Below are 26,327 nucleotides of genomic sequence, written 5' to 3' on the forward strand. Positions count from 1 at the left end.
TTATATATTATATTCTTAAACCTTGTATTTATCAGTTTCAGACCTTCGTAAATTAGGTTTACACGTTGTAAACGTGTTGTCGATCTCTGATTTGGACGTTATCTATTTATTATTTAACAGACTCGACGTCCTCGATGCTGTGATTTCCTAGGCTCCCTGAACGCATTGTTACGTCAGTTACTGTAAAGTAGACAGGTGATTTACATATCGATCAGGAAGTTAGTCTCTTCAGTCTAATGTTTTCTCTGATGGAGTCTGACCATCAAACTTGTCCATAATGGCTCCTCTTCGTCTTCTATCGTCTGTTTATGTGTGTCTGTGCGCGTGCCTGACGGTGTCCGTCTCTCTGAGGGTCTCCGAACGGACTCCTGTCACCTGCTCCCGACAGGTAAGCTAACACTCATCTGGGCTGATAGGATCTAAAACAACGAGCTCTCTGTCCGAGGAAGAACGAGGACATTTCTGACATATTTTAAACTTTCACTTTGGATTGATTCAAACTTTGATTTAATGTTTGAGAAAACCTGTCTTTTCTCTTTATCATCTCTATCATCTTTGTGACTATTTATGGATAAAACCGATCATTAATACGACCCAGACATTTTTATCTAGCCAACAGGAAACGTCATAGTCTACATGGAAAGGGTAGGGTGGAAATTACTGAAAACGAAACGATCATTACTATAATTCAGATTTTTTTTTCGTGATGTGTTAATGTTTAAAAAAATACAAGCGAATCAGCTGTCATCCATAAACCAATGTATTCTGAAAGCCTTTAGAAACAGAATATATCACTTATCCCAAACCTAGAGTGGAAAACACTTTATTATAAGGTAGAACTTTTACTATGAAATACAGTGAATGTGTAAAATATCTGAGGTTTAAATTTGAGATGATGTATTCAGAAATAAAGGCACATTTAAAAGCACAATGTACTATATGCTGAAACAAAATACTTGAAAAATGCACCAAAAAGCATCAAAATCACAAACATTAATGTCAAAATATGCCCCTTAAATGCATAGCTTACTTAAAAATCATGTTGTTAAAGGGATATTTCAACATTTTGGAGAATTCACCCATTGCCATAATTCCTACAGTCTTAGTAATAGGTTTGTTTCCTTTAGTTGCATTTAACTTTAAAACATTTCCATCTCGTAATGTTCCATGATTATTTCAAAGCGTGGTGAATGTGCAGGTCACATCTTGCCCACGAGAGTGTTTTGGAGTTGTTGGATTGTGTATTTGATGAGTTTGATGAGGGAAGGCAAAAATTCCGTCTGCTAACATCATGTTAGCGGTACAGCTGGTTTAACAGTCCCCCCAGATCTAGAAACAGCTTGCACCGACAACTAAAGGAAACAAAACTATTACTAAGACTATAGGAATTACGGAATTTGCCAAAATGTTGAATTATTCCTTTAACTAGCATACTAAACTCTATAAACCATGAACTTCAAAAGTACACTAAACAGAAAAAAGATTGAAAAGCATAAATTTAAAAACATGAACTTGAACAATGTACTTCAAACCATGTAGGCTAATTGGAACGTTTACTTAAAAGCGCAAACTTGAAGGCATGTATTTTAAAACATGGACTTCAAAGCATACTTTAACAAGTACTTAAAAAACATGGATTTCAAAGTATATACTTTAACAAGTGCTTAAAACATGGACTTCAAAGTATATACTTTAACAAGTACTTAAAACATGGACTTCAAAGTATACACTTTAACAAGTACTTAAAACCTGGACTTTAAAGCATGTACTTTAACAAGTACTTAAACCTGGACTTCAAAGTATATACTTTAACAAGTACTGAAAACCTGGACTTCAACGTATATACTTTAACAAGTACTGAAAACCTGGACTTCAAAGTATATACTTTAACAAGTACTTAAAACCTGGACTTTAAAGCATGTACCTTAACAAGCTCTTAAAACCTGGACTGCAAAGTATATACTTTAACAAGTACTTAAAACCTGGACTTCAACGTATATACTTTAACAAGTACTGAAAACCTGGACTTCAAAGTATATACTTTAACAAGTACTTAAAACCTGGACTTTAAAGTATATACTTTAACAAGTACTTAATACCTGGGATTCAAAGTATATACTTTAACAAGTACTTAATACCTGGGATTCAAAGTATATACTTTAACAAGTACTTAAAACCTGGACTTTAAAGCATGTACTTTAACAAGTACTTAAAACCTGGACTTCAAAGTATATACTTTAACAAGTACTTAAAACCTGGAATTCAAAGTATATACTATAACAAGTACTTAAAACATGGACTTCAGTCAATCTATCTACTTTAAAACATGTACTTTAACAAGTACTTAAAAACATGTATATGAAAGCATGTACTTCAAATTATGCCTGAAGAATACTTTAAAACAAACCAAAAAAACAGATGAATCACACACAGTAAAAATCATGTAGTAATAAACAACCCTAATAAACATGCTTGAAACATGTAAAATATGTTAAACAATACTTTATTTTAATCTCCAAGAAAATTATTGAAATCAAATCCTTAAAACATGTTCTCCAAAACAAACTTCAAACCATAAATCCTGTAAAAAAAAAAAAAAAAAAAAGTATAAACATGTATTACTTAAAAAGATGTACTCAAATGAAAAAAGAGTTCATGGAAAACTTTACTCATTTTTTACTTTTATTGTTTTTTTTACTGTGGAAGTAAATAAAATCATAACAATAGGAAAAAACAGGATAATTAATAAGCTATTAAATAGATTCAGACTAAAATGTTAAAGACTCATTTAAATATTCTTAAAAATAAACAGTGACAGTTTCAACATTATTGTTGAATGAGTTAACCCTTTACTGGTGGTTAAAAATTCAGTTTAAATCAAGTCAGAATTTAAAAAATGAAAAACAGCAGGAAATAAAGACCTCTGTTTTTAGTTGAGTGAGCTCTTTAAAGGTCATTGTGATGATTTTATTTTGGGGGTGTTTCACTGAGTGATTTCTTCAATAATGGAGCTGTCACTGATTTTAAACTTTGTCTGTCCACTCTGATTTCTTCCAGCTCCTCCACCTCTCTATTAACTTTTTTGTGTCCTATATATTTTATTCTATACTTCTATACTGCTTTTAGATATTTTATCTTCTGCTGTTTAAGGTACTGCCAACAGTACCTTAAACAGCATATTACTGGTGATAGTTTTCATACTCATCATTGTGACCTGTATGGGTCTGTTGGCTGGCCCTTGTTAAGTCAGTGCAGAAAGCTGCACAGTATTCTGTTTATTTACAGAGCACTCATTGGTAAAATCTCTCACTTCTCCTGACTTCTCTCCAATCTATAAACATCTCAGCCTGTACAACCAGACCTCAGAGCTGGATCACTTTAAAAAAGCAAAGGTCTAGAACTGAATGGGGTAGGACTGCTTTAAGTGTTGCGTTAAGTGGTGGGTTTGCCCTGCTAAAATAAAGAACAAATAAAATAAAAAATAGAAAGTATCACTTTTAGCCTCTTACTGTTTTTTCTTCTTAGTTGTTTTTGCACCAGACCAAAATTTAGGACCACTGATTCTGCATTTCCTGATTAATAATTTCCCTTTGATAATTTTCTGTTTTTCTGTGTTTTGTGTTTCAGGGTTTGGTTTGTAGAGTCGAAGTCAGTGAGTAAACTTTTATATTAACTTTTGATTGTTGTCATGTTGATGTGCATGTAATAACTGAGATTACAGGTTCCATTTCTGATCATTTTACAAAATGAACTGGTAAACTATCTACCTAGCTACCTACTTACCTTGCTACCTAGCTACTCATCCACCTAGCTACCTAGCTACTTGGTTACCCTCACCTACCAACCTACACACCTACCTTGCCACCTACCTACCTAGCTATTTGGCTACCTACCTACATACTTACCTCGATACCTAGCTACTTAGCTACATAATTACCTACCTACCTATCTACCTATCTACCAACCCACCAACCTAGCTTCCTAGCTACCTACCTATGTAGCCACCTACCCACCCACCCACCTACCTCCCTAAATTGCTAGCTAGCTACCTACCTACCATCCATATAAGATAGATAGACCAATAGATGGACAGACAAATAGATAGATAGATAGATAGATAGATAGATAGATAGATAGATAGATAGATAGATAGATAGATAGATAGATAGATAGATAGATAGATTGATTGATTGATTGATTGATTGATTTAATGAATTATTTTAAATGGATATCATTCGGGTTTAAAGAGCGCTGTTTAAGGATCATGTCCCTGTTCTGTCTCTGTAATTGTTCTAGGTAACTGTATGGACAGCGGCTGGCTGGTCAGTCATAACTACACTCCGTCCGCTCCAGAGCAGCTGCAGGTTTCTTGGGAGCCGAGGATGGACGAGGCGGGTCAGCTGCAGCCGATGCTGCTCGCTGAGTGGAAGCTAAAGGATGATGGTAATTGAATGGTCTATCAGTAAATCATCCCAATGTAAATAAATTAGAAAGGTAATGATAATAATAATAATAATAATAATAATAATAATTATAATAATAATAATGACCTGAGTTATGTCTTTACAGGTAGTATTACATTCCTGAAGGCCACCGAGTTACACGTCCTGGTGGAACCGACCAATGAGAACCTCTGCGTTCGATACATCCTGAGTAAAACTCTGCCTGGGAGGACATCTGCACGGGAGCAGGTGAGAGGAATTAAAGCTCTATATTCAGACACCACAGCTTTGCTTGTTTACTCACTGACCACTTCATTAGGTACACTCTTCTCAGAATTATCCCAAGCAGCCAATCACATGGCAGCATCAGTGTATGTAGACATGATGAAAACGTTGTACTGAAGGTCAAAGCAACCATCAGAACAGGGAAGTATGGTGGTTTAAGTAGAGTAGCAGAGACTCACTCCTATAATTCCTTGCTATGTCTGATGTCATATTTTGTTATTGTTTTGATTGAGAGCCCTCTGCTGGCAGAATGACATACTGCATCTTTAAAAAAAAAAAAAAAAAAAAAAAAGGCAAACAGGGATTTTTTTGAAGCTCAGTGGTTTGTAGTTTGGGTAAGTTTTACCCAAATATTACCAAAAAATAATGAACAATGTACTCATCTTACCACATATTGATCGTAAATCAAACCAATATTGTAACCTTATGCTTCTCTGACATTTACCTAATCTATGCCTACAGTGTACATGCCTATGCAAATGTTACAGCTTGAAATCCCTTAAACTGTAGTTATTGTGTTTCAGTGGTCGTTTGTTGCTGACATGTTGGTGCTGGACCCCGGGCAGACGTACAGAGTTTCCATCTTTAACATCCCCAAACCAGAGCTAGAATACAGCCACTACGATGTCAGCAAAGTCATCACCGTCCCTGGTGAGTTTAACTAACCATGCCCTTTTGCAACCCTAATTCCAAAAAAGTTTGGGCATTGTGTAAAATGCTAATAAAAACAGAATGCAATGATATTCAAATTTCATAAACCCTTTTTTTATTCACCGTAGAAAATACACAACATGTCAGATGTTGAAACTGAGGTTATACTATGAAAATTATCAGCCCTTTTTGAATTTGGTGGCAGCAACACAACTCAAAAAAGTAGGGACCAGGCAACAAAGAGCTTGAAAAGTAAGTGGTACTAATGAAAAACAGCCAGTGGAGCATTCTGCAACTGTTTGCATTAATTGGCAACAGGTCAGTGACATGACTGGGTATAAAAGAAGCTTTTTAGAGAAGCAGAGTCACTCAGAAGTAAAGATGGGCAGAGGTTCACCAATCTGAGTAAAACTGCTACTAAAATCTGCGCAACAAAAAAGGTTATCAGTAGCAAATTGTGAAGACTTCAAATATCCCATCATCAATAGTTCATAACATCATCAAAAGTTTGAGAGAATCTGGGGAAGTCTCTGTACAGGAGGGCTGAAGGTCAGTATTGGATGCTTGAACTCTTTGGGCCCTTAGGTGGCCCTGCATTAAAAACAGGTGTGAATCAGAGAAAGCCTAAAAGGAAAAATCCAGCAAAGAAGACCCAGGAGTGTTGATCAGGTAGTATCCTACAAACTCCAGCAACTGGTCACCTCATGTCCTATCAGTCATCAGAAAGTTGTTAAAAGAAGAGGGGATGCTAGACAATGGTAAATATGGCTCTGTCCCTACATTTGTCAGATGTTTTACTGTGATCAGATTCAAAATGAGCTAATATTCATGAAATGGTAAAATGTTTCAACATGTTGTTTATAGTGAATAAAATATAGGTTTATGAGATTTCACTGTTATTGCATTCTGCATTTATTGCATTATGCACAGTGCTCTAACTTTTTTTAAATGTGGGTTTCATGTCAGATGTTTTTTGGAGTTAATATTTGATTTTAAATCTGGTTTAACAAGGCTGTGAAGACTCCAGCATGAAGATGACCCACTTCTGCATTGAAAAAGGTGAGTGATTTTTAAAAGTCTTCGTGATGGAGTTAATAAAGTCAATCATTACTAACATGTTTTCATGTCTGGGTGGCAGGAAGTATGTGGGAGCCAAATATCAGCATTTCTGCAGACAAACAAGGATCAGCTCTGACTGTCAGCTTCAGTCCTGACGTGCTCTGTGAAGAGTACATCGTGATTGCTCGCTGCTCAACAGCCAAAAATGTTACCAGAGCATCCAGGGTAAAAACACAGTGTTCTGCACAGTTAAACATGGTTTAATTCCACATCCTTTTGCACGGTCAAATACTGCTGTGAAAGGATGTATTTTTCCATTTCAGTGGTCTGACCCAAAATGGGACTGCAGCCCTTCATTAAAAGTTCCTGTGTTTGTACCTTAGCCTAGTTTTTAGCCCAGATAGGTTTAAGTGTAGCCCAGGAGGCTTTGCTTTGTCTCATACCCTTATGCTGTGGTTTAACAAGCCTCTCAGTATACTTCATCCAGGAATACTATTATCATGCATTTAACTGTTTATTTCTAAATGAATATCCTGTTCTGCTAGGTTATGAAGACTTTGCTCAAGTGCTAAAAAACCTAATGTAGATAGATTAATAAAGATGCATGTCAAGTCGCTCCAAACTTTAGAACCTCACTATTTCCTTTGTGACCTTTTTGCTTTCCAGATGAACCAGACGTCCCTGGATGTAACATTCAACCTCGAAAGGTGGCCAAGGTCGTGCTGCCAGTTTGATGTTGAGGTAAATTTGATCCCTCATGATGTAAACTTTACCTCTGCATTATCACATTAAACCTCAGAGTTATCATGACTTTTCTTCACTGCAGATTAAACCACTGTTTCCATCATGTGGTCAGGACTGTGCTCGTTCAAAGAGAACACAGGATATTTGTCCTGCTGATCCAAAACGTAAGTAATCCCAGTGATTACACCGTTACTACTGTTGTTCTGTTATAGCTGAGGAGGGAAGCGGCTGGAGGCTTCAGTCACAAGATTTTAACTTAAGAAGAAAAAAACGAGGTCAGACCAAAATGAATTAGCTCTGTTTTTTCCTAAAATGTGAAAAACAAATTATGCAATTGTGATACAGTCCCCTCCAAAAGTATTGGAAAAGTTGGCCCAATTTCTTTATTTTTGCTGTAGACTAAAAACATTTGGATTTGATATCAAAAGATGAATATGAGACAATAGATCAACATTTCAGCTTTTCTTTCCAGGTATTTACGCCTGGGTCTGATGCACAACTTAAAAGATGGCTTTATTTGTAATGGAACACAGCATTTTTTTGAGCAAAAGTATTAGAACAGATATACTTTAGGCAGATTAAAGTGAATAAGACTTAATATTTAGTTGCAAATCATTTTGCAGTAATTGCATCAAGCCTGTGACCCACTGACATCACCAAACTTTTGCATTCTTTTGTTTTTTGACGCTTTTCCAGGCTTTCACCACAGCCTCTTTCAGTTGTTGTGCTCTTTTTTTTTGGGGGGGGGGGGGGGTCCCCCTTCAGTCTCCTGTTTAGCATGCTCTATAGTGTTTAAGTCTGGAGACGGACTTGGCCAGTCTAAAACTTTCCACTTCTTGCCCCTGATGAACTCCTTTGTTGTTTTGGCAGTGTTTCTGGTCATTGTCTTGCTGCATGATGAAGGATCTCCTAATCAGTTTGGTTGCATCTTTCTATAAATTGGCAGACAAAATGTTTCTGTAGACTTCTGAGTTCATGTTGCTGCTGCCATCATGTGTTACATCATCAATGACAATTAATGAGCCGGTCCCAGAAGAAGCCATGCAAGTCCGAGCCATGACATTACCTCCACTGTTTCACAGATGAGCTTGTGTGTTTGGGATCATCTGCAGATCCTTTCTTTCTACAAACTTTATTCTTTCCATCACTTTGGTAAAGGTTTGTCTTTGTCTCATCAGTCCATTAAACTTTGTCCCAGAATGTTTGAGGGTGATCTCTGTACTTTTTGGCAAATGCCAGCCTGGCCTTCCTGTTCTTCTTGCCAATGACTTATTTGCATCTTCTGGTGTAGCCTCTGTACTTTTTTGTTCATGAAGTCTTCTGTGAACAGTAGATGGTGATACCTTCACTCACCAGCACCAGGTTGTTGCTGATGTCACTAACAGTTGTTTTAGGGTCTTTCTTTACAGCTCACACAAGGTTTCTGTCATCAACTGCGGCTGTTTTCCTTGGTCTAACCATTCACATCTGTTACTTAATACACCAGTGGTTTCTTTTTTTTTTTTTTTAGGACATTCCTAATGGTTGTTCTGGCTATGGCCAATGTTTGTGCAGTGGCTCTGATTGATTTTACTTCTCTCAGCTTCACAGTTGCTTGTTTTTCACCCATAGACAGCTCTCTGGTTTTTATATTGTTTACACCTCTAACTATAAATGCAGTCTGCACAGACAAAACCCAAATCTGAAACTGAGCGTACACATTTAGCACTGTCTATTGTTTGAATAGTCAGTGTCTTTGGACACATCTGGGCAACAAAACACACCCTTCAGCCATGTGTCCCAATGCTTTTGCTCACATGAGAAATGGGTGGGTTCAAACAAATAATATCTTCAAAGTGGTGTATCAGATTCAGACTTAAACACCTGGAAATAAAAGCTCAAATGTTGATCTATTGTCTCATATTCATCGTTTGATGTCAAACCCAAATGTTCATAGTCTACAGCAAAAATAAAGAAATTGGGCCCACCGTTCCAATACTTTTGGTGGGGACTGTATATGGTAATAAATCAGTTATCAGTCCATCCTTTCCTTTGGAAATGATGTTTAATGTGTAAAGAACATTATATCCTTGCATTTTGAGATAATGCCCTTCAATGTCTGTAAAACATTACGTCCTTGCCTTTGAAGATTATGTCATTCTTTAATGTCTGTAAACAGTTTATCCATGCCTTTAGAAATCCTTTCATGTCTTTAAAACAATCTATCCTTGCCTTTGAAGATGATGCCATCCTTAAACATCTGTTTAACACTCCATCCTTGTCTTTGAAGATGATGTCATCCTTTAATGTCTATGGAACATTCCAACCATTCCTTAGATCCTTTTCCATGGAAAAACCTGGTCATGCCCAGAAACATTCAATTCTTGCATTTGAAGATAATGTTGTCCTTTAATGTCCTTAAAACACTTCATCTTTTCCTTTGGAAATAATGTCATCCGATAATATCTATAAAACATTTCATCCTTACCTTTGAAAATAATGTAATCCTTGATGTCTGTTAAACATTCCATCCTTGCCTTTGAAGATGATGTAATTCTTTAATGTTTAAAAAACATTACATCCTGGCCTTCAAAGATAATGCAGCCATTCAGAAATGACTTTGTCTCAAAGGGAAAGGATAGAATGTTTTCTAGATGTAAAAGGATGGCAAAACATTCTATCCTTGCCTTTGAAGATGAGGCTTTCCGTTAAAACATTCCATCCTTTCCTTTTAATTTCTACAAAACATTCCATCTGTGCATTTGAAGATGATGTCTTCCTAAAATGTCTATATTACATTCCATCCTTGCCTTTAAAGATGATATCATCATTGAATGTCTATAAAACATTCTATTTTTGCCTTTTGCATACAGGCCAGTCCCGGCCCCAGTTGTCATGTCAATCTAACCATTATCTCACAAATGTATTGTCTTAATAGTATGTCAGCATTTCCATATAAAGCATTTTCATGGCAAAACAAGGGAGGAAAAACTGTTGAAGTGACTCAGCTAGCATGTTAGCTCAGTGCTAGACTCCTCTAGACTCTTGCCTCCCTTCATCTGTCTAGATATGTAGTAGATGTCTGCAGAACTAAGTCATTAGTGACATGGATCACCTCCACACCAGATAAATCAGTTAACCTGTGGTAAAAATCACTCATTTGTGAAGTGCAGTGATCATAATCAATGAATGTAGAAATTTTCTGATGATAACTTCAGCATGTAGATCCACCTAGAGCTTTAGTGAACTAACTTTCCTGTGGTTACATTGATTCTAATCACTGTTCTTCACTTCCCGCGGCCATCTGACTTTATTGTGTCCCAAGGATCAAATGACTGCAAACAGGAATATTTCATTGGGACCATCAATGTCTTAGCTTGATTGCAGAAATAACAGAAACACTGCTTTCATATTTCTGTATTCTGATGTCCACAGCAACGCCACCAGATTCCTCTGCTGTCCCCCCTTACACGTTCGTCTCATTGGGAGTGGTGGTGATGTGTTTGGTGGCCGTCGCTGTTGCATTTGTCCTTTGCAAGAAGACAGGTTAGTCAAACATACACCTCTTCCTCTATTTTGATCAAATTTCCAAATACAAACATTTCCTTATGGACCTGCAGGCAGAAGTGATGACCCTTCAGAACCACCTGGAGTTAAGAAGATAAAGCTGCATAAACAGGCTCCCAAAGTGCTGGTTATCTACTCCCAGGACCACCGCCTCTACAGAGACATCGTGCTCAAGCTCTGCGCTTTCCTCCAGGCAAAGTGTGGCACCAAGGTGCTGGTAGACCTGCTGGACACTACCTCAGTTGGCATGGTGGGTCGTGTTCGCTGGCTCGAGTGGCAACGGCAGCAGCTAACAAATCCCTCTGATAAAATCCTGGTGCTGTGCTCCAAGGGCGTCCAGGCAAAGTGGAGAGCCATGTGCGGTCAGGAACGGGTGCAGCTGAGGGAAGATGTTCTGTCTCCAACTGATGACATGCTCACGCCTTTTCTGAACCTCTTCCTTCCTGACATGCACCAGGCAAGGATGCATGGGAAGTACATGGTGGCTTACTTTGATGACATCAGTAGCGAAGAAGATGTGCCATCAGTGTTTGACATCGGGATAAAATATAAGCTCATGAAGCACTTTGAGGAGCTGTACTTCCGTATCCTGGATGAGGAGAAGTATCAGCCTGATCATGTCAAACATGTTGAGGGAATCAGTGGGGATGACTACTTCAACTGTGACTCCGGTGGGGATCTGAAGAACGCCATTGAGATCTTTCGGGCCTACCAGCTGGAAAACCCTGACTGGTTTGAAAGGGAGTGCATGGATGCTGAAGAGGAGGTCATGGCTGAGTCGAAGCATCTCCTTGACCAAATGAAGATCCCTCCAGTCCTGGAGTGTGTTCCTCTGATCAGAGGTGGACCTCCTGTCCACATCCATGACATACAAATCAATGAAGGTGGACATAGTGTCCATGTCCTTACACCTGAACTCAACACACAGCACCAGATATCATCAGTGGTTGAACTTACACCTTTAGTGAACCCTGAGGTCAACCATTATCCTTCAAGCTTGGTTGAAGTCTTGACAGACCACCCCCAGAGCTTCATTCAAGATTCTGTATACTCAGCTGAGCCTGTCTTCAACATGCCGCCACCTTTGAGGCAAAACTGGCCCTTGCTACAGGTAGAACCCTCAGGCCAATCTCCAACAGAGGACAACGAAGAGGATTCCCTCCTACCTACGAGCCAAATCTCTTCACAGCCACACCCAACAAGCCTGGCACTCGTGAATTCCTTGGACTCAAACCCTCCAGAATCCTCTCATTCCAACACACAGAGTGAATATTTACCTGGATCGGTAATCAGCCAATGCCAGCCTGTGGAGGTAGATGTTCTGGAGTCTGGTGGAAAGGGTCAAATCAGTGGATCAGATCAGGGCTACATCTCCAAAATCTCATCCCAGCATGAAGCCCCCTTTAAAGATCCTCTGGCAGCTCTGAGGGGGCTGCAGGAAGCGCTGCTTCAGGACAATCTCAGGTACTTTGATGAACAGGCGGAGGGGAACTGATGCAACAGTCATGAGTCAACCAAAATGATTCTAAGTAGACCTTCACTGACTGCAAGGATGCAGCTGTAGCCTGATGGGTGACACATGGCCTACCAGTAAGGTCACGCCCCATAGACTAATGCTACAGTCCAACCTGGCTCAGGTTCAAGTCCAGCCTGTGGATCTATCCCTGCAAGTCATTCCCCACTATCTCTACGCCAGTTTCCCACTCTAGGCACTGTCCTATCAAATAAAGCAAAAAAAAAGTCCCCAAATCAGAAAAATCTTTACAATAGGGCCCTGATGGGACCCAGATGGCCTTGGGGTAAGATCATGCCAAATATTCTGCAGTCTGACAAGCCAGTGGCTCAGGTTCAATATTGATGTCTTCACATCTAAACTGTAATCAATGGCTTAGACTGGTCATGAACCCTGAGACCAACCAGTATTCTCTGAACCTGTTCGAAGTCTTAATAGATCACTCGTACCCTCACGGTCTCACCACCTCCAAGACAGGACCTGCACCTTGGTCAGGTAGAATCCAAGCAAAAATCCAAGAAAACCAAAGACTGTGAAGAAGATTCCTTTCTGCCTATAAGCCAAGGTACATCTTGATTATTAAGAACTTCCAGGACTCAAACCTTCCAGAAACTTCATGTTCCAGTTGGCAAAGTGAATATTTCTCTTCAGCTGAAATCAGCCACCTACACAACATGTCCAAACAGTGTGAGCAGGCATCTGCAACAAATCAGTTTCTTAAATTTGTCTTATTGTACTAACAGCTTTTGAGCATTGCAGCATGATTCAGCGTGTTGACTTGACTAGGTTTAAAAGCTCAGCCGTGTCAGGAAGTTGTTTAGAACAGAAGTAATAGAACAGGAAGTAGTTTTCACCAAAAGAGGATGTTTGCATGAGGACAGTTGGCCTGTCTTGCTATACAACACATAATAGTTATTTCCTATTTTGTAAAGAATATGTTTTAAAGTGCCAAAAATTCTGCTCCAACACAAACAGCACAACACATCTCCTGAAGCCCCTATTTCTGCAGATACAACTTCCCTGAGTTTCAGTCAGTTTATGAGGGGGCATTCAGTCAGGAAGAACTGGTGTCAGTCATGAAAAGGTGAATGATTTTGTAATTTTTCTGATGATTGACCAATGGAGCTTGTTAAGGCAAAGTTTGAACTAAATTTCCAATGAAAGCTCAGGAGGTCTTGAAAATTTTCCTTTGAAAATGTAAGAGATTTCTGAACATTATAAAATCCACCTACATTTCCAAATATTTCTAAGACATTACCAAAATATTCTTTGATTATTGAAAAAAACAATTAAATCCCATAAAAATACCCCAAATTTCTTCAAATAATCCATAAATGTTTCAGTTAAACTTTCTGAAAAACCTAACAATTTTTATAAAAAAGAAAATTCAAAATTCTCAAGCTAATTTCAGCAAAAGAAATTCTTATCAAATTCCCAAATAAATTCCTTGGAAAATTTCACAACAAATTATGGAAAAATTACCAAACAGATTCCCTCAAATTTACATAATGGTTCAGAAAATATGTAAGGGAACTCACCCAAAATTTCCTATCAAATTCTCATAAACAAATTACCCCAAAATCTATGATAAATTATGGAAAATTTCAAAACAAAGTCATTCAAATTTCTAATGAAATTCAAGAAAATTACCAAGAGAAATCCCCCCAAATTTCCAATAAAAAGAAAAATCTCAAATAAATTCCCAAATAATTCCATAATAAATTATGAAAAATTCCCAAACAAATTCCCTTAAATATCCGTGAAAATTCAGGAATAAGGGACTTGTGAAAACTTTCCAATAAAATTTACAAAAATGTACACAAATCACTGTTAGAAAAATTTAAAACCAAAATTCCCCCAAAACTTGAAATCAGATATTCCAAAGGTATACAAATATATCCCCCAAAATTTTACAAAAATTTCAAAGCAAATTCCTTTAGTATTCCAAGCATACTTCAATGGCAATTTCAGGAAATTTACTTTAAAAATTCTAGTATTTGAATTTTGTTTTTTGTTGAAGGAAGGCCAAGATATGATCTCAGGAGGTAAATAACTTTTATATCTGATACTGAAACTAAATAGAGCCCATGGTTCACCTCTGTTAATTGTTCATCAATACAAACCACCAATTTTCTATCTCACCTCCTTCAAAATAAGAGCACTAAATACTCTAAGAGGAGGGCTGAAGTTTGCAGTGCAGAAATTTAAATACTGAATGGATGTGATGTGGACAGTAAGCGTCAGGCATTGCGGGATGCAACACAACATCTGACACTTGCATGCTGTTTTGACAGTCAGGCTCTGGAGGTGCCTTTGAAAGTGCTAAAAATATTTTTATGATCAAAAGTGAAGACCTACAAAGCCATGATTTTAAAGAATGTATTTGCTTGCTTTTTATTGACATGTATTTTTTTGTACTTTATCTACATGTATTTCTTGAATGGATCATGCATTTACCGGACTCAAATGCTGGTCCACTGCAAAGACTATGTTTGATTATTTGAGCAGCTGGAAAAAGAATGGACTTATTTGTGCTCTGTTTTAGATTCAGCATCTAATTGTTGCTTGAGATTGTGCAGATAAATCAATCTTAATTTTCAGTTTATCACTCAGGATGGAGGATGCAAGGCTTAAGTATCAAAATGAACAATTAACTTCCCATAAGTCCAAGTTTGTTTTTATGTGAATGTTTTATCTTTGTTTTTCTTTCTCACCAAGTTTCTAATACCACAGATTGTTTTTAACATCGGCTCACTGGCTCAGTCTTCTGCCCTGATTTCTATGTTATTGACTCTGCCAGTAACAGACATGTCTGTTAAAGATTCAGCCATGGGAGTCAAAGTATGCACTACAATTCAAGGAGGCTGATTTAATCAGTTATGTGTTTTTTATTATAGAGATTGATTTTTTCATTTTGTGTTGTTAGAATGGATCATTGGATTGGCAGGGATTGATCATGGAAATTCAGACATTGTTTAAGGAAACTGTTGGACTTTTGAAGCAGATGAAATGATGGAATCAGTTTCACTTAGGGTCTGATTGTGTCTTGAGGAAGTGCAGCTGTCAATCAATCTTTATTTGTATGTATTTGTATTTTATATATATTTGTAACAAGTGAAAATGGATATATCAAGAATGAATTTATATTTGATGATTTACCTATAATGGAAGGTGCAAGGCTTGAATATTATGAAGACAAAAAAGCAACTTTTCACAAGTCCAAATTTACCTTTCTATGAGCGATATCCAGGTGCATCTCAAAACATTAGAATATCATGAAAAAGCCTATTTTTTTCTGTGATTTTAATTGAAAAAGTCAAACATCTTGTATTCTAGTTACATCTCATACAAAGTTCAATATTTAAAGATCTTTTTTGTTTTAATCTAGATCATGAAAATCAAAAATCCACTATCTGAAATATTAGAATATTGGGTAAAAGTCCAATATGCAAAAGATTCCAAAACCATACTTGGATTTGCAGTGATTGGAAAGTGAAAATTCAGATCCTGCGAAGAAGCCGGATTGTAAATTTGAAACAATATGCAGAAAGTGGAAGGAGCGTGGTTATTTTTAGAGGCCTGCAGCTCCTCTTTTCCCCTGAGCCTTCTGCGAGCTCGTTGTTTCAGTTGTGAAGCCAACCTGGATGATTTTTGAACATTGTTATGTAACACTGAAGCTATAAAAGATCTTTTTCTCTGCTTCTTGGGGACTGAACACAAAGTGTTGGAAGTATCTGACTCTTCTCTTCTGTTAAGCTGACATAAAGGAAATGTTTTGTGCTGACATGATGGGTGAAAATAGAAAGAGTAAAAGCACAGCTGTCAGAGAGGGAAAATTACACTCAAACATGCATACTGCATACCAAGCTAACGGATAGATTGAGAGTCACGATGCATTCTGAAGTGGTTTAATATGACTGTAGTGCAGCTGTAGGGTATTGTGACATCGTGCTGGAGTGTTGTGGTGCAGAGGGAGCTGAGCAGAAAGACAAACCTTCCACCTGACCCGCCCTTCTGCATTCCAACTCTCATGAGCTTCATGTAGGAGCTGAAAAAATCATATTACAGTAAAAATGAGTTTCCTCTAAAGGGTGGCGTGGCTCAGCCTTCCTAGACACCCAATAAACAGTAGTTTGTTGTTCTTAATCATCACTTCCTCCACACTGTAAAGTAGCACAAATAGAGTTAGTGCCTTTCCAAACCATGTCCAATCAATTTAATTTACCATAGATGGACTCAAATCAAAGCATAAAACATCTCAGCAAAGATACAGAGAAACGGAAGGAATATTGGCTAAATTTCGAGTATTGAATAAAAGAATCCTCTGCTTTCACTTTGTAATGAAAGGGTACTGAGAGTAGTATGGTAAATGGGACAGAGCAGCAGGGGTCATGAACAAGGTCAGCAACACAAGACCAAAGATGCAGCCCGACAGGACATGCTACAGATGCGGTGGAGAAACCACCTGACCCAAGGCTGCAGGTTTGCCAATGAAAAAGCTCACAACTGTGGAAAAGTAGGAGGCGTAAAAAGAGCCTGCAGAAACAACAGGAAGTAAAGAAAAGATGACAGTTTCAGGGGGAGCAAAACAAGAATGGAAAGAGAGTTAATTTCATATAATAGGACTGAGAGAGAGTGATAATGAGGTTGTTTTCACTGAGATCTTCTGCACTGGGTCTGTTATTTCTGGGTGCATTTTTTTGGATCTGGAATGAATCTTGCACACTGAGTCCATTGGTTTCATTTGTATTTCCTATAAAAATTCATAGAAAATGGCAAATTGTTATGTACTGTGAGCCTATGGCTCCAGGGGCAAAGTTAGGCAATACACATAACTAACTTGACCCTTTCTCCTGCACCATCCTGTCCTCTAACAGTTTGAAATTCTCTTTAAAAGTGTGAAATAGAAATTAAACTTTGTCATGTTAACCTGGTATTAAAGCTTTGAAAGATTACATTTAAATAAAGTGTTAATATGTGAACCATATCATTTTAGATTTTCATTTAAAAAACATCAAAAATACATTTGGTGTAATTGTTATTTTACCATTGTTTTATAATAAATACTAGACAAATATATGAAATTAAAATATTTGACCATTTTTGAATGGTTTTGTTTTGTAAAACATGATAAAAAAAATAAAAATACAAAAAATACAAAATGGAATTAAACTGTTTATTTTTTTTGAGAAATTTTAAATACATTTTTAAAATAAATTGTATTTCAAATATGTATAAATAAAGTTTATACTTTCTATTTTTGTATCATTGGATATGTCATGTTATATTATGTATAACTGTATACTTTATATTTAATTTTCTTATTTTTATTTGTATGAATTTGTAAAAATAAAGATGCAAATCCAGTATCACATAGTTTTGATGTCATTTGGTTACCTGATACCAATTTATAGTCTCCAGAAATACATTTTGAAATCCACCACAACATATTCTGTTCAAAACACTTTACAAAACAGTCATTTTACATTGGGTTTGAAATCAAGTTACAAGTAGGACTTTCTTTGATAAATAAGAATTTGAAAGAGCGGGATAAGCTGTGTAGAAAATGTAATAATGGCCTTTGCAATACGTTCAGATTCACTGCAACCTTATGGAAAAGACTTTTGATATGAAAGCTTGAAAATTGGTTGTTTTTTCAGTGAGTTATGAGCATTTTAAATGTGGATAGATTGCGACTCCACGTTTTGAATGTGGCACCCATGTGATGCAAACTCTCCAATGGAAGCTAGCGACCCCGGCGGCATCTATGTATTCCAGACTTGTCTACTACCAGTTAGCGTAAGAGACAGAAGACAAGGCCACAGAACAATGTTACTAGTTAAAGACATCTTGTCTTATTAAAGACCCAAGACTCCACTGATTTCAGTACGCTTTGTTGAGATTTATTTGAGTTCAACCACATAATGATCCGTCTTACATCTACAGCACATTGATTGGATTATATCAGCACAGATAAACAGCACATCAACAGCACGGGTGGAGTCCTGTCTGTAAACAGTAGTCATGGTTATTTCCCTGTAAACAATCAGAATTAAAGGAAAGCCCCGGTAAGAGAAGAGAGTTAGCATTGCACACCTTTATCAAACATCGACGTCGCATGATTGGCTCGTCTGAACGTCCAGGTCCGTAAAGCCTTTGGTAGATTCACTGTGTTCATGTTCTGTGCTTGTTCATGCAGCTTAAAGGCCAAATATCCTTCATTTACCAGTAAACAAAGGGTTAAAGTGTGCGATAAGCTTCATGTGCAAATACAAAGAAAGATTGTTAGAAAGCCTTAAAACAGCGCACGATATATATGCAAAGTTTAGCAGGTTACTGGCACGAGGAAATCATACAAAGTAGTATAAAATAGAACTTTGAAAACACTTTGGCAAGATATTTATAGAGAAGTCATGAGGAAACCAAACCTCTTAAGACAGAGGAAAAAGAAAGAAGACATTTTGCACCAATAGCAGCTGCTCTGTGACGCTCTGCAAACTTCAACACAGCAACTCATTACTGCAGAAGTCATCAATTATTCATTAAAAAAGATGAACCTAAGTTTCTTAATTTTAAGGAGGAATGGTCATTGTGGAATATGATTGTTGCTGAATATTTTTATTCTTTGATTTGATTCTTGTAAAAATCAAACATCAATGCCTGACTGTAAGGAAGCAAGCCCATGATCTGCTTCAGCTCCACCCTCTTTTCCAAATATGGTCACTTCCTTTGATAACCTGAAAATATGAGCTTCTTTAAGTCTGGCTACACACAGTTTGAGACCCAATTTTTTGCCTCATTTACCTCTCAACAAACAGGCATGTGGCTTGTTATGACTGATTGTTTATTCAAATAACCCTCCAGAGTGTGGTGTCCATACGATTATTTTACCACTCCAGATCAAGAAGGAACCCCTGTAAATATTTATGATTCCAGACTGGGCTGCCCCCGTTTGGAGTAAGCCAAACACTGTTAATCAGTGCCTTATACATCCCAATACTGAAGCATGGTTGTGGCAGCATCATGTTGTGGGGGGTTTTCAGCATCAGAGACTGGAAGACTGGTCAGAGTTGAGCAAAATACAGATGTATCCTCAATGGAAACCTGTTCTGCAGCACTCAGGACCTCAGACTGGGCCAAAGGTACACTTTCCAATACGGCAATGACACAAGACAATGCACGAGTGGCTAAGGGGCAACTCTGTGAATGTCCTAGAGTGGCCCAGAAAGAGCCCTGACTCGAACCCTAGCCAACATCTCTGGAGAGACCTGAAAATGTCTGTCTACCCACGGTCCCCATCCAACCTGACTGAGCTTGAGAGGATTTGCACAGAAGAATGGCAGAAAATCCCCAATCCAGGTGTGCAAATTATCAAAAAAATCTTAAAAGGAGTATAAATTAGTTGAAACTAGCCTTATATCAGTGGTCTACCCCCTGTTTTATACTTTTCTTGTGTGTAGCCAGCATTCACATGATCTTATAATGATTCATAATTTCCCTCTCTTGCTACCGCCTGGTCTCGTGCTGCATTGAAGACTTGGATTTTAAGATTGTGACCATTCAGCAATCCTTAAACTCAAGGCACCTTCTCTGAGTTACCAACCATCTGAGCTACATCCACGAGTCACAACCCCGACATCTTTGTCAAAATATCTGAAAAAAAAAAAAGAGGCACTAAAACCTTTTTAACCCCTCTGATTGCACTAACTACACATCAGTAGACACATTTCTACTACACTTATGGTTTATGTAAGACACAACGTCACTACGGCTCATCGAGGACAGAAACCCTACTGTTACTAGAAAATACGCCGACTCACTGAGACAGACTCAGCTGTTCTTGAAAAGATGTGGATCGTCTCCGGTTTGTTTAAACTCTGAAAAGTTCCCCTTTTCTAAACACTCCATACGATACAGCATGTCTGTAATCATTTGAGGGTTTAACTGGTTGGCTCTTGTTCTTATTCAGTTCAACTCGGCTGTCCAATCATGTATTCAAATGGAACTCAGAAAGTTGAGAAATGCTGTAAGCTATAGGGTCGGCATTTAAGAGGTAAGCATATAGAAAATGTGCTGCCAGGCAATGGAGGAACAAGAGACAAGACGACAAAGGCGAATATCTACGTAAACTCTTGCTATGGTTCTTTTTAGTGGTGGTGCTCACAACGTTGTACGTTCAATTTTTCCGAAGGCTTTGAGGTTGTTTATAAGACACTTGAAACCAAGTGACATCACTTAAGACTGTGTGTCCATCCTCTATATTAACAATAACTGAGCACCCACTCTGCTGACAAGGATGAATGGAGGCCAATTAGCCACCAGCTAAGAGGCTAGCTGTTCCTCTTTAACAGCTTTTCTCCCTCATGTTGTCATAAATATTCTTTCAAAGAACATGGTGATATACTGACTGACGTCATCTTTCTAAAGACTTTAATGAGTGACATCATCAAAAGCAGAGGACGGAATGTTGGTGAAGCTGGGGATGTTGGGGTCTCTTCCCCTCCATTTTTGCCAACTAGTGGGGTAAAGTTGGCTTCGTGATGTGCTGGTTCTAAGAGCTGGCTCATTCAATGACTGACAGGAGCTGGCTCCTGTTTGAGAGACCATCCCTTTTTCCATTTTTGTTGTTGTTTTAGAAACATAAAAAGTCAAACTGGTACCAAATGAAGAGCTGTTTAGGAGCTGGAAGCCTAGCTCTTACTGAGCTACAACAAATAATCCAGATCTCTAAAAAGAGCTACAATTCCCATCACTCTGAGTGAGGGTGGATGGACATAAATAAAGCAATGCTTTTGTTAACTAGCACTATCCACTTGGTATCTTAGGCCTTGTCCACATGAAGACGAAAACGATTTATTTCCGTTTTATTTTGAAAAATTTTCTGTAAAGACGGGATCATTTCAGGAAATGTCCGCATAAGCACGGAACCACTGAAAATGACTGAAAACTCTATTGTTTATATGCCAAGCCTATAACTGGCGCTGTAACGTTGCCACGGAAATGCACCAAAAGAGAGAAGAACATTACAGAAAACCGCCACAAACTTTCACCTGGTTGCCCTTCTGGTTGTTCTCTACGGTGGATTTAAGAACGTCTGGTGTATACTGTTCTCGGTGGTGGTATAGGAGCTTCCGATTTTGCTGTAAATGCCATAATAAGTTCAGTAGCGTCTGCAGCACGAACACAACCCTGTAATCCACATTGTTGTTTTGGTTCAACATGGGCTACGCTATGTATGATGTAATTGTTTCAAGAAAGATGTGGTTGGCTGTCCACATGGAGATGAAAGGGCAAGCGTTTTCAGATTTTGTTCACTCTGATGCCTGGTCTCAAAATGTGGTGTTTACGGCCTCTCAAAACACCATTTCCGTGTGGATGGAACACTGATACAAGAGAAAACTTTTACGTATACTCCTGAATTCGTCTCAGTGTGGACGGGGCCTGAATGTCCAGAACGAAAATAAATCCCTGTGTTTAAAACATTTTTAGCCACATATGTGACCAAAAGGAGCTATGGCAAGTGTTTGTGACCTGTATCGTCTTGTCTCTTCTTCCTTCACATGGTGTTTAAACACATAGAAACGTTAGCATTTCTAGAGGACAACAAGCCATCTTTTTGCTTTGCAACCATGTTTCCATATGATTTCCACTTGCGCCCCAATACTGATGAGTTCAATTTGAAGGCCTCACATTCTGCTCAAAGTCACCAGTTAACATGGTCACACGTTAACCCCTAACACTAGCAGTGTTAAAAGCCATGCCCTAATTCACAAGTTCAGTAACAAATTTCCATACATTTGGTGGTGTCAAACATGAACATGTTCATCTGCCCAAATATCATTGGGCCTCTAGCTTGTTCAAGCCAACCTACGACTCATTGTAATGCTGATTAGAAATTTAGAGTCGTCCCATGTTATACAGTTAAATACCTGTGAATACACCAGTTGAGCTCTCAAATACTAAAACAGTAACAAACATTGCTATAATCATACCAGCATTGAAAAGGAAACTTTTTCTGAGTTTTAAGCAAAAAAAAAAATCCTCTGCAAATAAATGACAAAATGCATATTTTTATGGAGAAATCCCAAGTTTGGTGCAGAGAAGTCAAACTGTTATACATTTTTTGTGGAGAATCCAGTGATCGTTTCGGACTGAAGAAGAAGAGGAACAGTAAGAGAGCCAGTGACGTCCAATTAAGGAGGACGGCGGGGAGAAACCTGGTAGTGGCACTGAGGGTCTTTATACGCAATCACACAAGCTAGGACTGGGCAATATACGGAAGTTTGACGATATTTTGATATATTTATGAAGGAGATATAAGGTGAGATTTTGATCAGAATAGGTAATATTTTTTTATTTAAATTAAAATCCAATTGAAACCCAATTAATACCACAGCATAGGTCCTAGATACCCAATAATGGGCAATTTATTGGTTTTATTTACCAAGAATTACAAGCGAACTTCTACATCATGGTCTAAATTGCACAAATATGAGTGGAAATTGTACGCAACCACAATTTAGAAGGCGAATTCTTTTTCGGTTTAAGATTTGACAGAAGATCACATCCAAACAGCATGAATCCAACATTTGGAAAAAGTAAGCAATCATAGACTGTAGAGAATAGTGGAAGTAGTCTAAGTGATGTCAGCCGTTTTGTTTCTGAAGGAGTCCAATCTATAGCAATCTCCATGTTGAACTAACGCTGTCTGAAACTGACTTTGGATCAACCTAGAAACAGACAAGACAAAGCTGAGGCAGGTCTTAAGGTGCTGACAAACAGCAATAACACGGCGGCTTGTAGTGATAACAGCCACTGCCCGAATTATGCGTAACTGGGATCCTGAAAACCAAAACAGACAAGTTATTGAAGAAATCAGCAAACCTCTTCTCTCTAACATTATTAGAACACACACTGTAATCTTTCCCTTCTGCTGACTGTCCTTTGTTGGCAGCTTTTGGAAAAGTGGGTGGAACAGATTCTCACTCATTGCCAGTTCCACCCACTCTTGTTGGTTGCCAACTATGGCCTACTATTTGGCAAAAAAAGGAGGACAAAACGCCCCAAAATCCCCAACATCCTGTCCTCTGCCTTTGACGATGATTTCATCCTTTTAAACAAAGATGCTTCCAGGCGTCTATTTCCCTATTCGGCATTTAAACTGCATTTAACCGACTAAAGAGGAGAAAATACTTGGAAAACAGTCAATTTCATCACAGGGTCTTTGTGTCAGCAGGTGTGATGGCTAACATTAGCAGCTAGCTCCGTCAGCTGTAGTTCCTCTTTGCAGATCAATATTGTCCTTTGATGTGGCCTCTTGTTATATGCGAAATAAACCCTCAACAGCCAACATACCATTTTATTTCATTTTATTTTTTAAAAAAGTCACACTGCGCTGTTCCTACATGCTAACTGCTCAGCTTCTCATATTTACGGGAAAGCTTTGACAGGAAGGCCGCCGTTATTAACTGAAGCGACAGTGGCTTCTGGCAGGAGGCTTCATTATAGTTCAAAAGAGCATTAGACCAGGATTTCAAACCTGTATTTTTATTTTAAAGATGGGTAATTAGTTTAGCCAACTCATAAACCTTGTGCCGCCTAATTTGATACACCAACTTAACAGTTTATCTGTTTAACCACACATATCCTTACTTTTAACACTTGTAAAACTTTCCATCCTTGCCTTTGAGGATGATGTCATCTTTAACAGCTTACAAAATATTCCACCCTTGCCCTTTGCATGCAGGCCAGCCTAGGACCTGCCTCTTTTCACTGTGAAGCCATGGCGTTGTAACTAAGGATGAGTACCGAATCTGGTACCAGCGTGACATGAGTGCCAACATACCTACCGAACTGAATCAACCTGCCAAACCCACTTTGAAAACAGGGTAAAGTTGCTTTTTATTTGCTTCCATGGATGTGAGCTGTAAAAGTATGCAAAATCCAGTTGGTGGTGCATCCTGGTTAAGAAATATCAATATCAAACATTGATATTCATGGTTCCAGACTAGGAGGGCTCCAACTAGATCTCAGATTTTTTTGTTGTTCTTGATCAACAGTAGGGCCTGAAATCATCATGTGTGCAGCTGGTGTTACAATAAGGTTGTCCATTTTCTTTGCTTTTTGATACCCTGTTATAAAATGGGACGATCTGATATTTCGGTAATTGACTGTATCAAAAATTACTAATTTTTTAGAGCACCGAAGCATCTGTAACTATTCAGGACAAAAACTTTGCAGACATATTTGCACTATTTAAACATTGTAGGAGTTTTGCAGAAGTATTTTTTGATAAATAAAACTTAAAAAATGACCAAATATTGAGTGTCAGGATTTCTGTTCTGTTTGCATGTTTTCATTAAAATTATATAAGATATAGTCATTCTGGTGTTGTGACAACCATCTTTTTTTTTTTTTTCAATTAAAAAGTGTTCAGGCATATAACCCATGTCTCCATTCAGCTAGAAGATACAGAGCTTTGATTTTGGTCCATATTGCCCCGCCCTAGCTCACTCACTCGCTCACTCACGTCTACTTCACTGTCAGCACAATCACGGACCAGCAGACAACATCCTTAAAAAGACGAATATTTACATCAGGAGGAGTCAAAGTGCACTTTACGTCCAACACGTCCAGCAGCCGTAGGTCCATCTCACCGCTCTGTAGCACCTGTAGGCGGGGCTAAAGACGAGGCGTTGTAAGGCTGGTACACGTGATGCGTTCAAGGTCCAGGAGGATGAGTAGCTGTCGTGTTATGTAAAATGTTCTGAGAGAGATGAGTCAGCTTGCAGGTTTCAGATATCAGACTACTGAACACCTCCGCAGAATCAGACCGCCATGAGATGTGTTCAGCCCAGCACGAGGACTCTGGTTCTTCTTTTTAACTCGTGCAGAAACAATGTGGGGTTCAGTTTAAGTTGGCTGGTTTCAGCTGGATTAATGAGCACGATGCTGCAGCCTCCTGTGGTTTCTTTTATTAATTAGCTGTTTTATAAATCACTTCAGTGAACTGAGAGGGCCTGAGGTGGTTCTTATTGGGAATACAAGGACATAACAGCAACTTTGAACAGTTTTAGTGCAAAAATGCAGGATTGGTGAGAAAGGAAGGAGTAAGCTGATGAATCTCCCTCCTCAGATTCATTTTTAAAAGCTTGGTTTTACCTTTGCTTCACAGCTAAATCTACCAATTAGATCAGTGTTGACTGATTTCTCAACAGGTGTTCTGTTAAGGTCTGGTGTGCCCCCTATGAATATGCCCAAGCTGCAAATGACAGAGCCTCATGATCCGTTTGCTTATTTTAAATGAGTCTTTTCAACAGAAACTGCACTCTATAGAATGCAGTTACTTATTGGTAGGAATGTCAAAAGATTTAATTTTTTAATAGTGAGTAATCTCTGAATTTCTTTAGTTAATTGAGATTAAACACACTCTGTTTACTGCATTTTAGAATTCCATTATTTTGCATTTTAAACTTTTTTGTGTCCGATTGAATTTTTCAACTGCCTGTTTGGATTAATGACCTGCTTTAATAGGTAGATCGAGGATTATAACATGTACTTAATGGCGGAAAAAGGAACTTGTTATGAATTGAAAATGAAATAAGAGATTGTGAAAAAGGTTCAGGTGTCTTCTGACTTGTCCACTGAGCTGTCTGAGGTTTTTAAAGTAAATGAGACATTAAGGAGCGGTGGTGGACATATTTTACATCACTGTGGCTTCAGTGAGATGCTAACACACGCAATTACGGTAATTGCGATTTGAAATAAATTAGTGCACTAATTTTGGACCTTAATTAATCGCGGTTGTCTCAAATAATCTTGACAGCTCTAATAATTAGTAAACCACTGTTGTAATTTCATAGATGAATTTCACATACCAAGGGAAAAAAGCTTTTTTTAAGTGGTGGTGCCTTCTGGGTCTTCTGTGTACTTCGAGGCCAACAGAATTTGTATTTCAGATGAGAAATCCAGAACAAAAAAATAAGCTTTTTGCCAATTACTGTTGAAAAATATGAAAACAAAACATGTTTTCTTATGTTTTGTTTGCCCTTTGATCTTTCAAGCACCTCAGATTAAACCGGGAATAG

General features: G+C 38.1%; 1 protein-coding gene across 1 annotated transcript; it reads left to right on the top strand.

Annotated features, from left to right (window-relative positions):
* The first annotated feature begins 224 nt into the window (after positions 1 to 224).
* il17ra1a (interleukin 17 receptor A1a) lies at positions 225 to 17,332 on the top strand. The gene is made up of 11 exons (XM_041781082.1): positions 225 to 388; positions 3,628 to 3,652; positions 4,297 to 4,443; positions 4,570 to 4,691; positions 5,252 to 5,378; positions 6,390 to 6,437; positions 6,517 to 6,662; positions 7,104 to 7,178; positions 7,264 to 7,345; positions 10,596 to 10,706; positions 10,781 to 17,332. Exons 1-11 carry the CDS (start codon positions 278 to 280, stop codon positions 12,220 to 12,222), a joined length of 2,436 nt encoding a protein of 811 aa, XP_041637016.1. The 5' UTR covers positions 225 to 277; the 3' UTR covers positions 12,223 to 17,332.
* The last annotated feature ends 8,995 nt before the right edge of the window (positions 17,333 to 26,327 follow it).

The sequence above is a fragment of the Cheilinus undulatus genome, linkage group 23, assembly GCF_018320785.1.
Source record: "Cheilinus undulatus linkage group 23, ASM1832078v1, whole genome shotgun sequence".
NCBI classification, from domain to species: Eukaryota; Metazoa; Chordata; class Actinopteri; order Labriformes; family Labridae; genus Cheilinus; species Cheilinus undulatus.

What these genes read in the sequence shown, in the direction of transcription:
- il17ra1a (XM_041781082.1), top strand. Translation starts at nt 278, where the DNA reads ATGGCTCCTCTTCGTCTTCTATCGTCTGTTTATGTGTGTCTGTGCGCG. An exon ending in GGACATCTGCACGGGAGCAG is followed by an intron (nt 4,692 to 5,251) that starts GTGAGAGGAATT and finishes ATTGTGTTTCAG; the next exon opens with TGGTCGTTTGTTGCTGACAT. An exon ending in CCACTTCTGCATTGAAAAAG is followed by an intron (nt 6,438 to 6,516) that starts GTGAGTGATTTT and finishes TCTGGGTGGCAG; the next exon opens with GAAGTATGTGGGAGCCAAAT.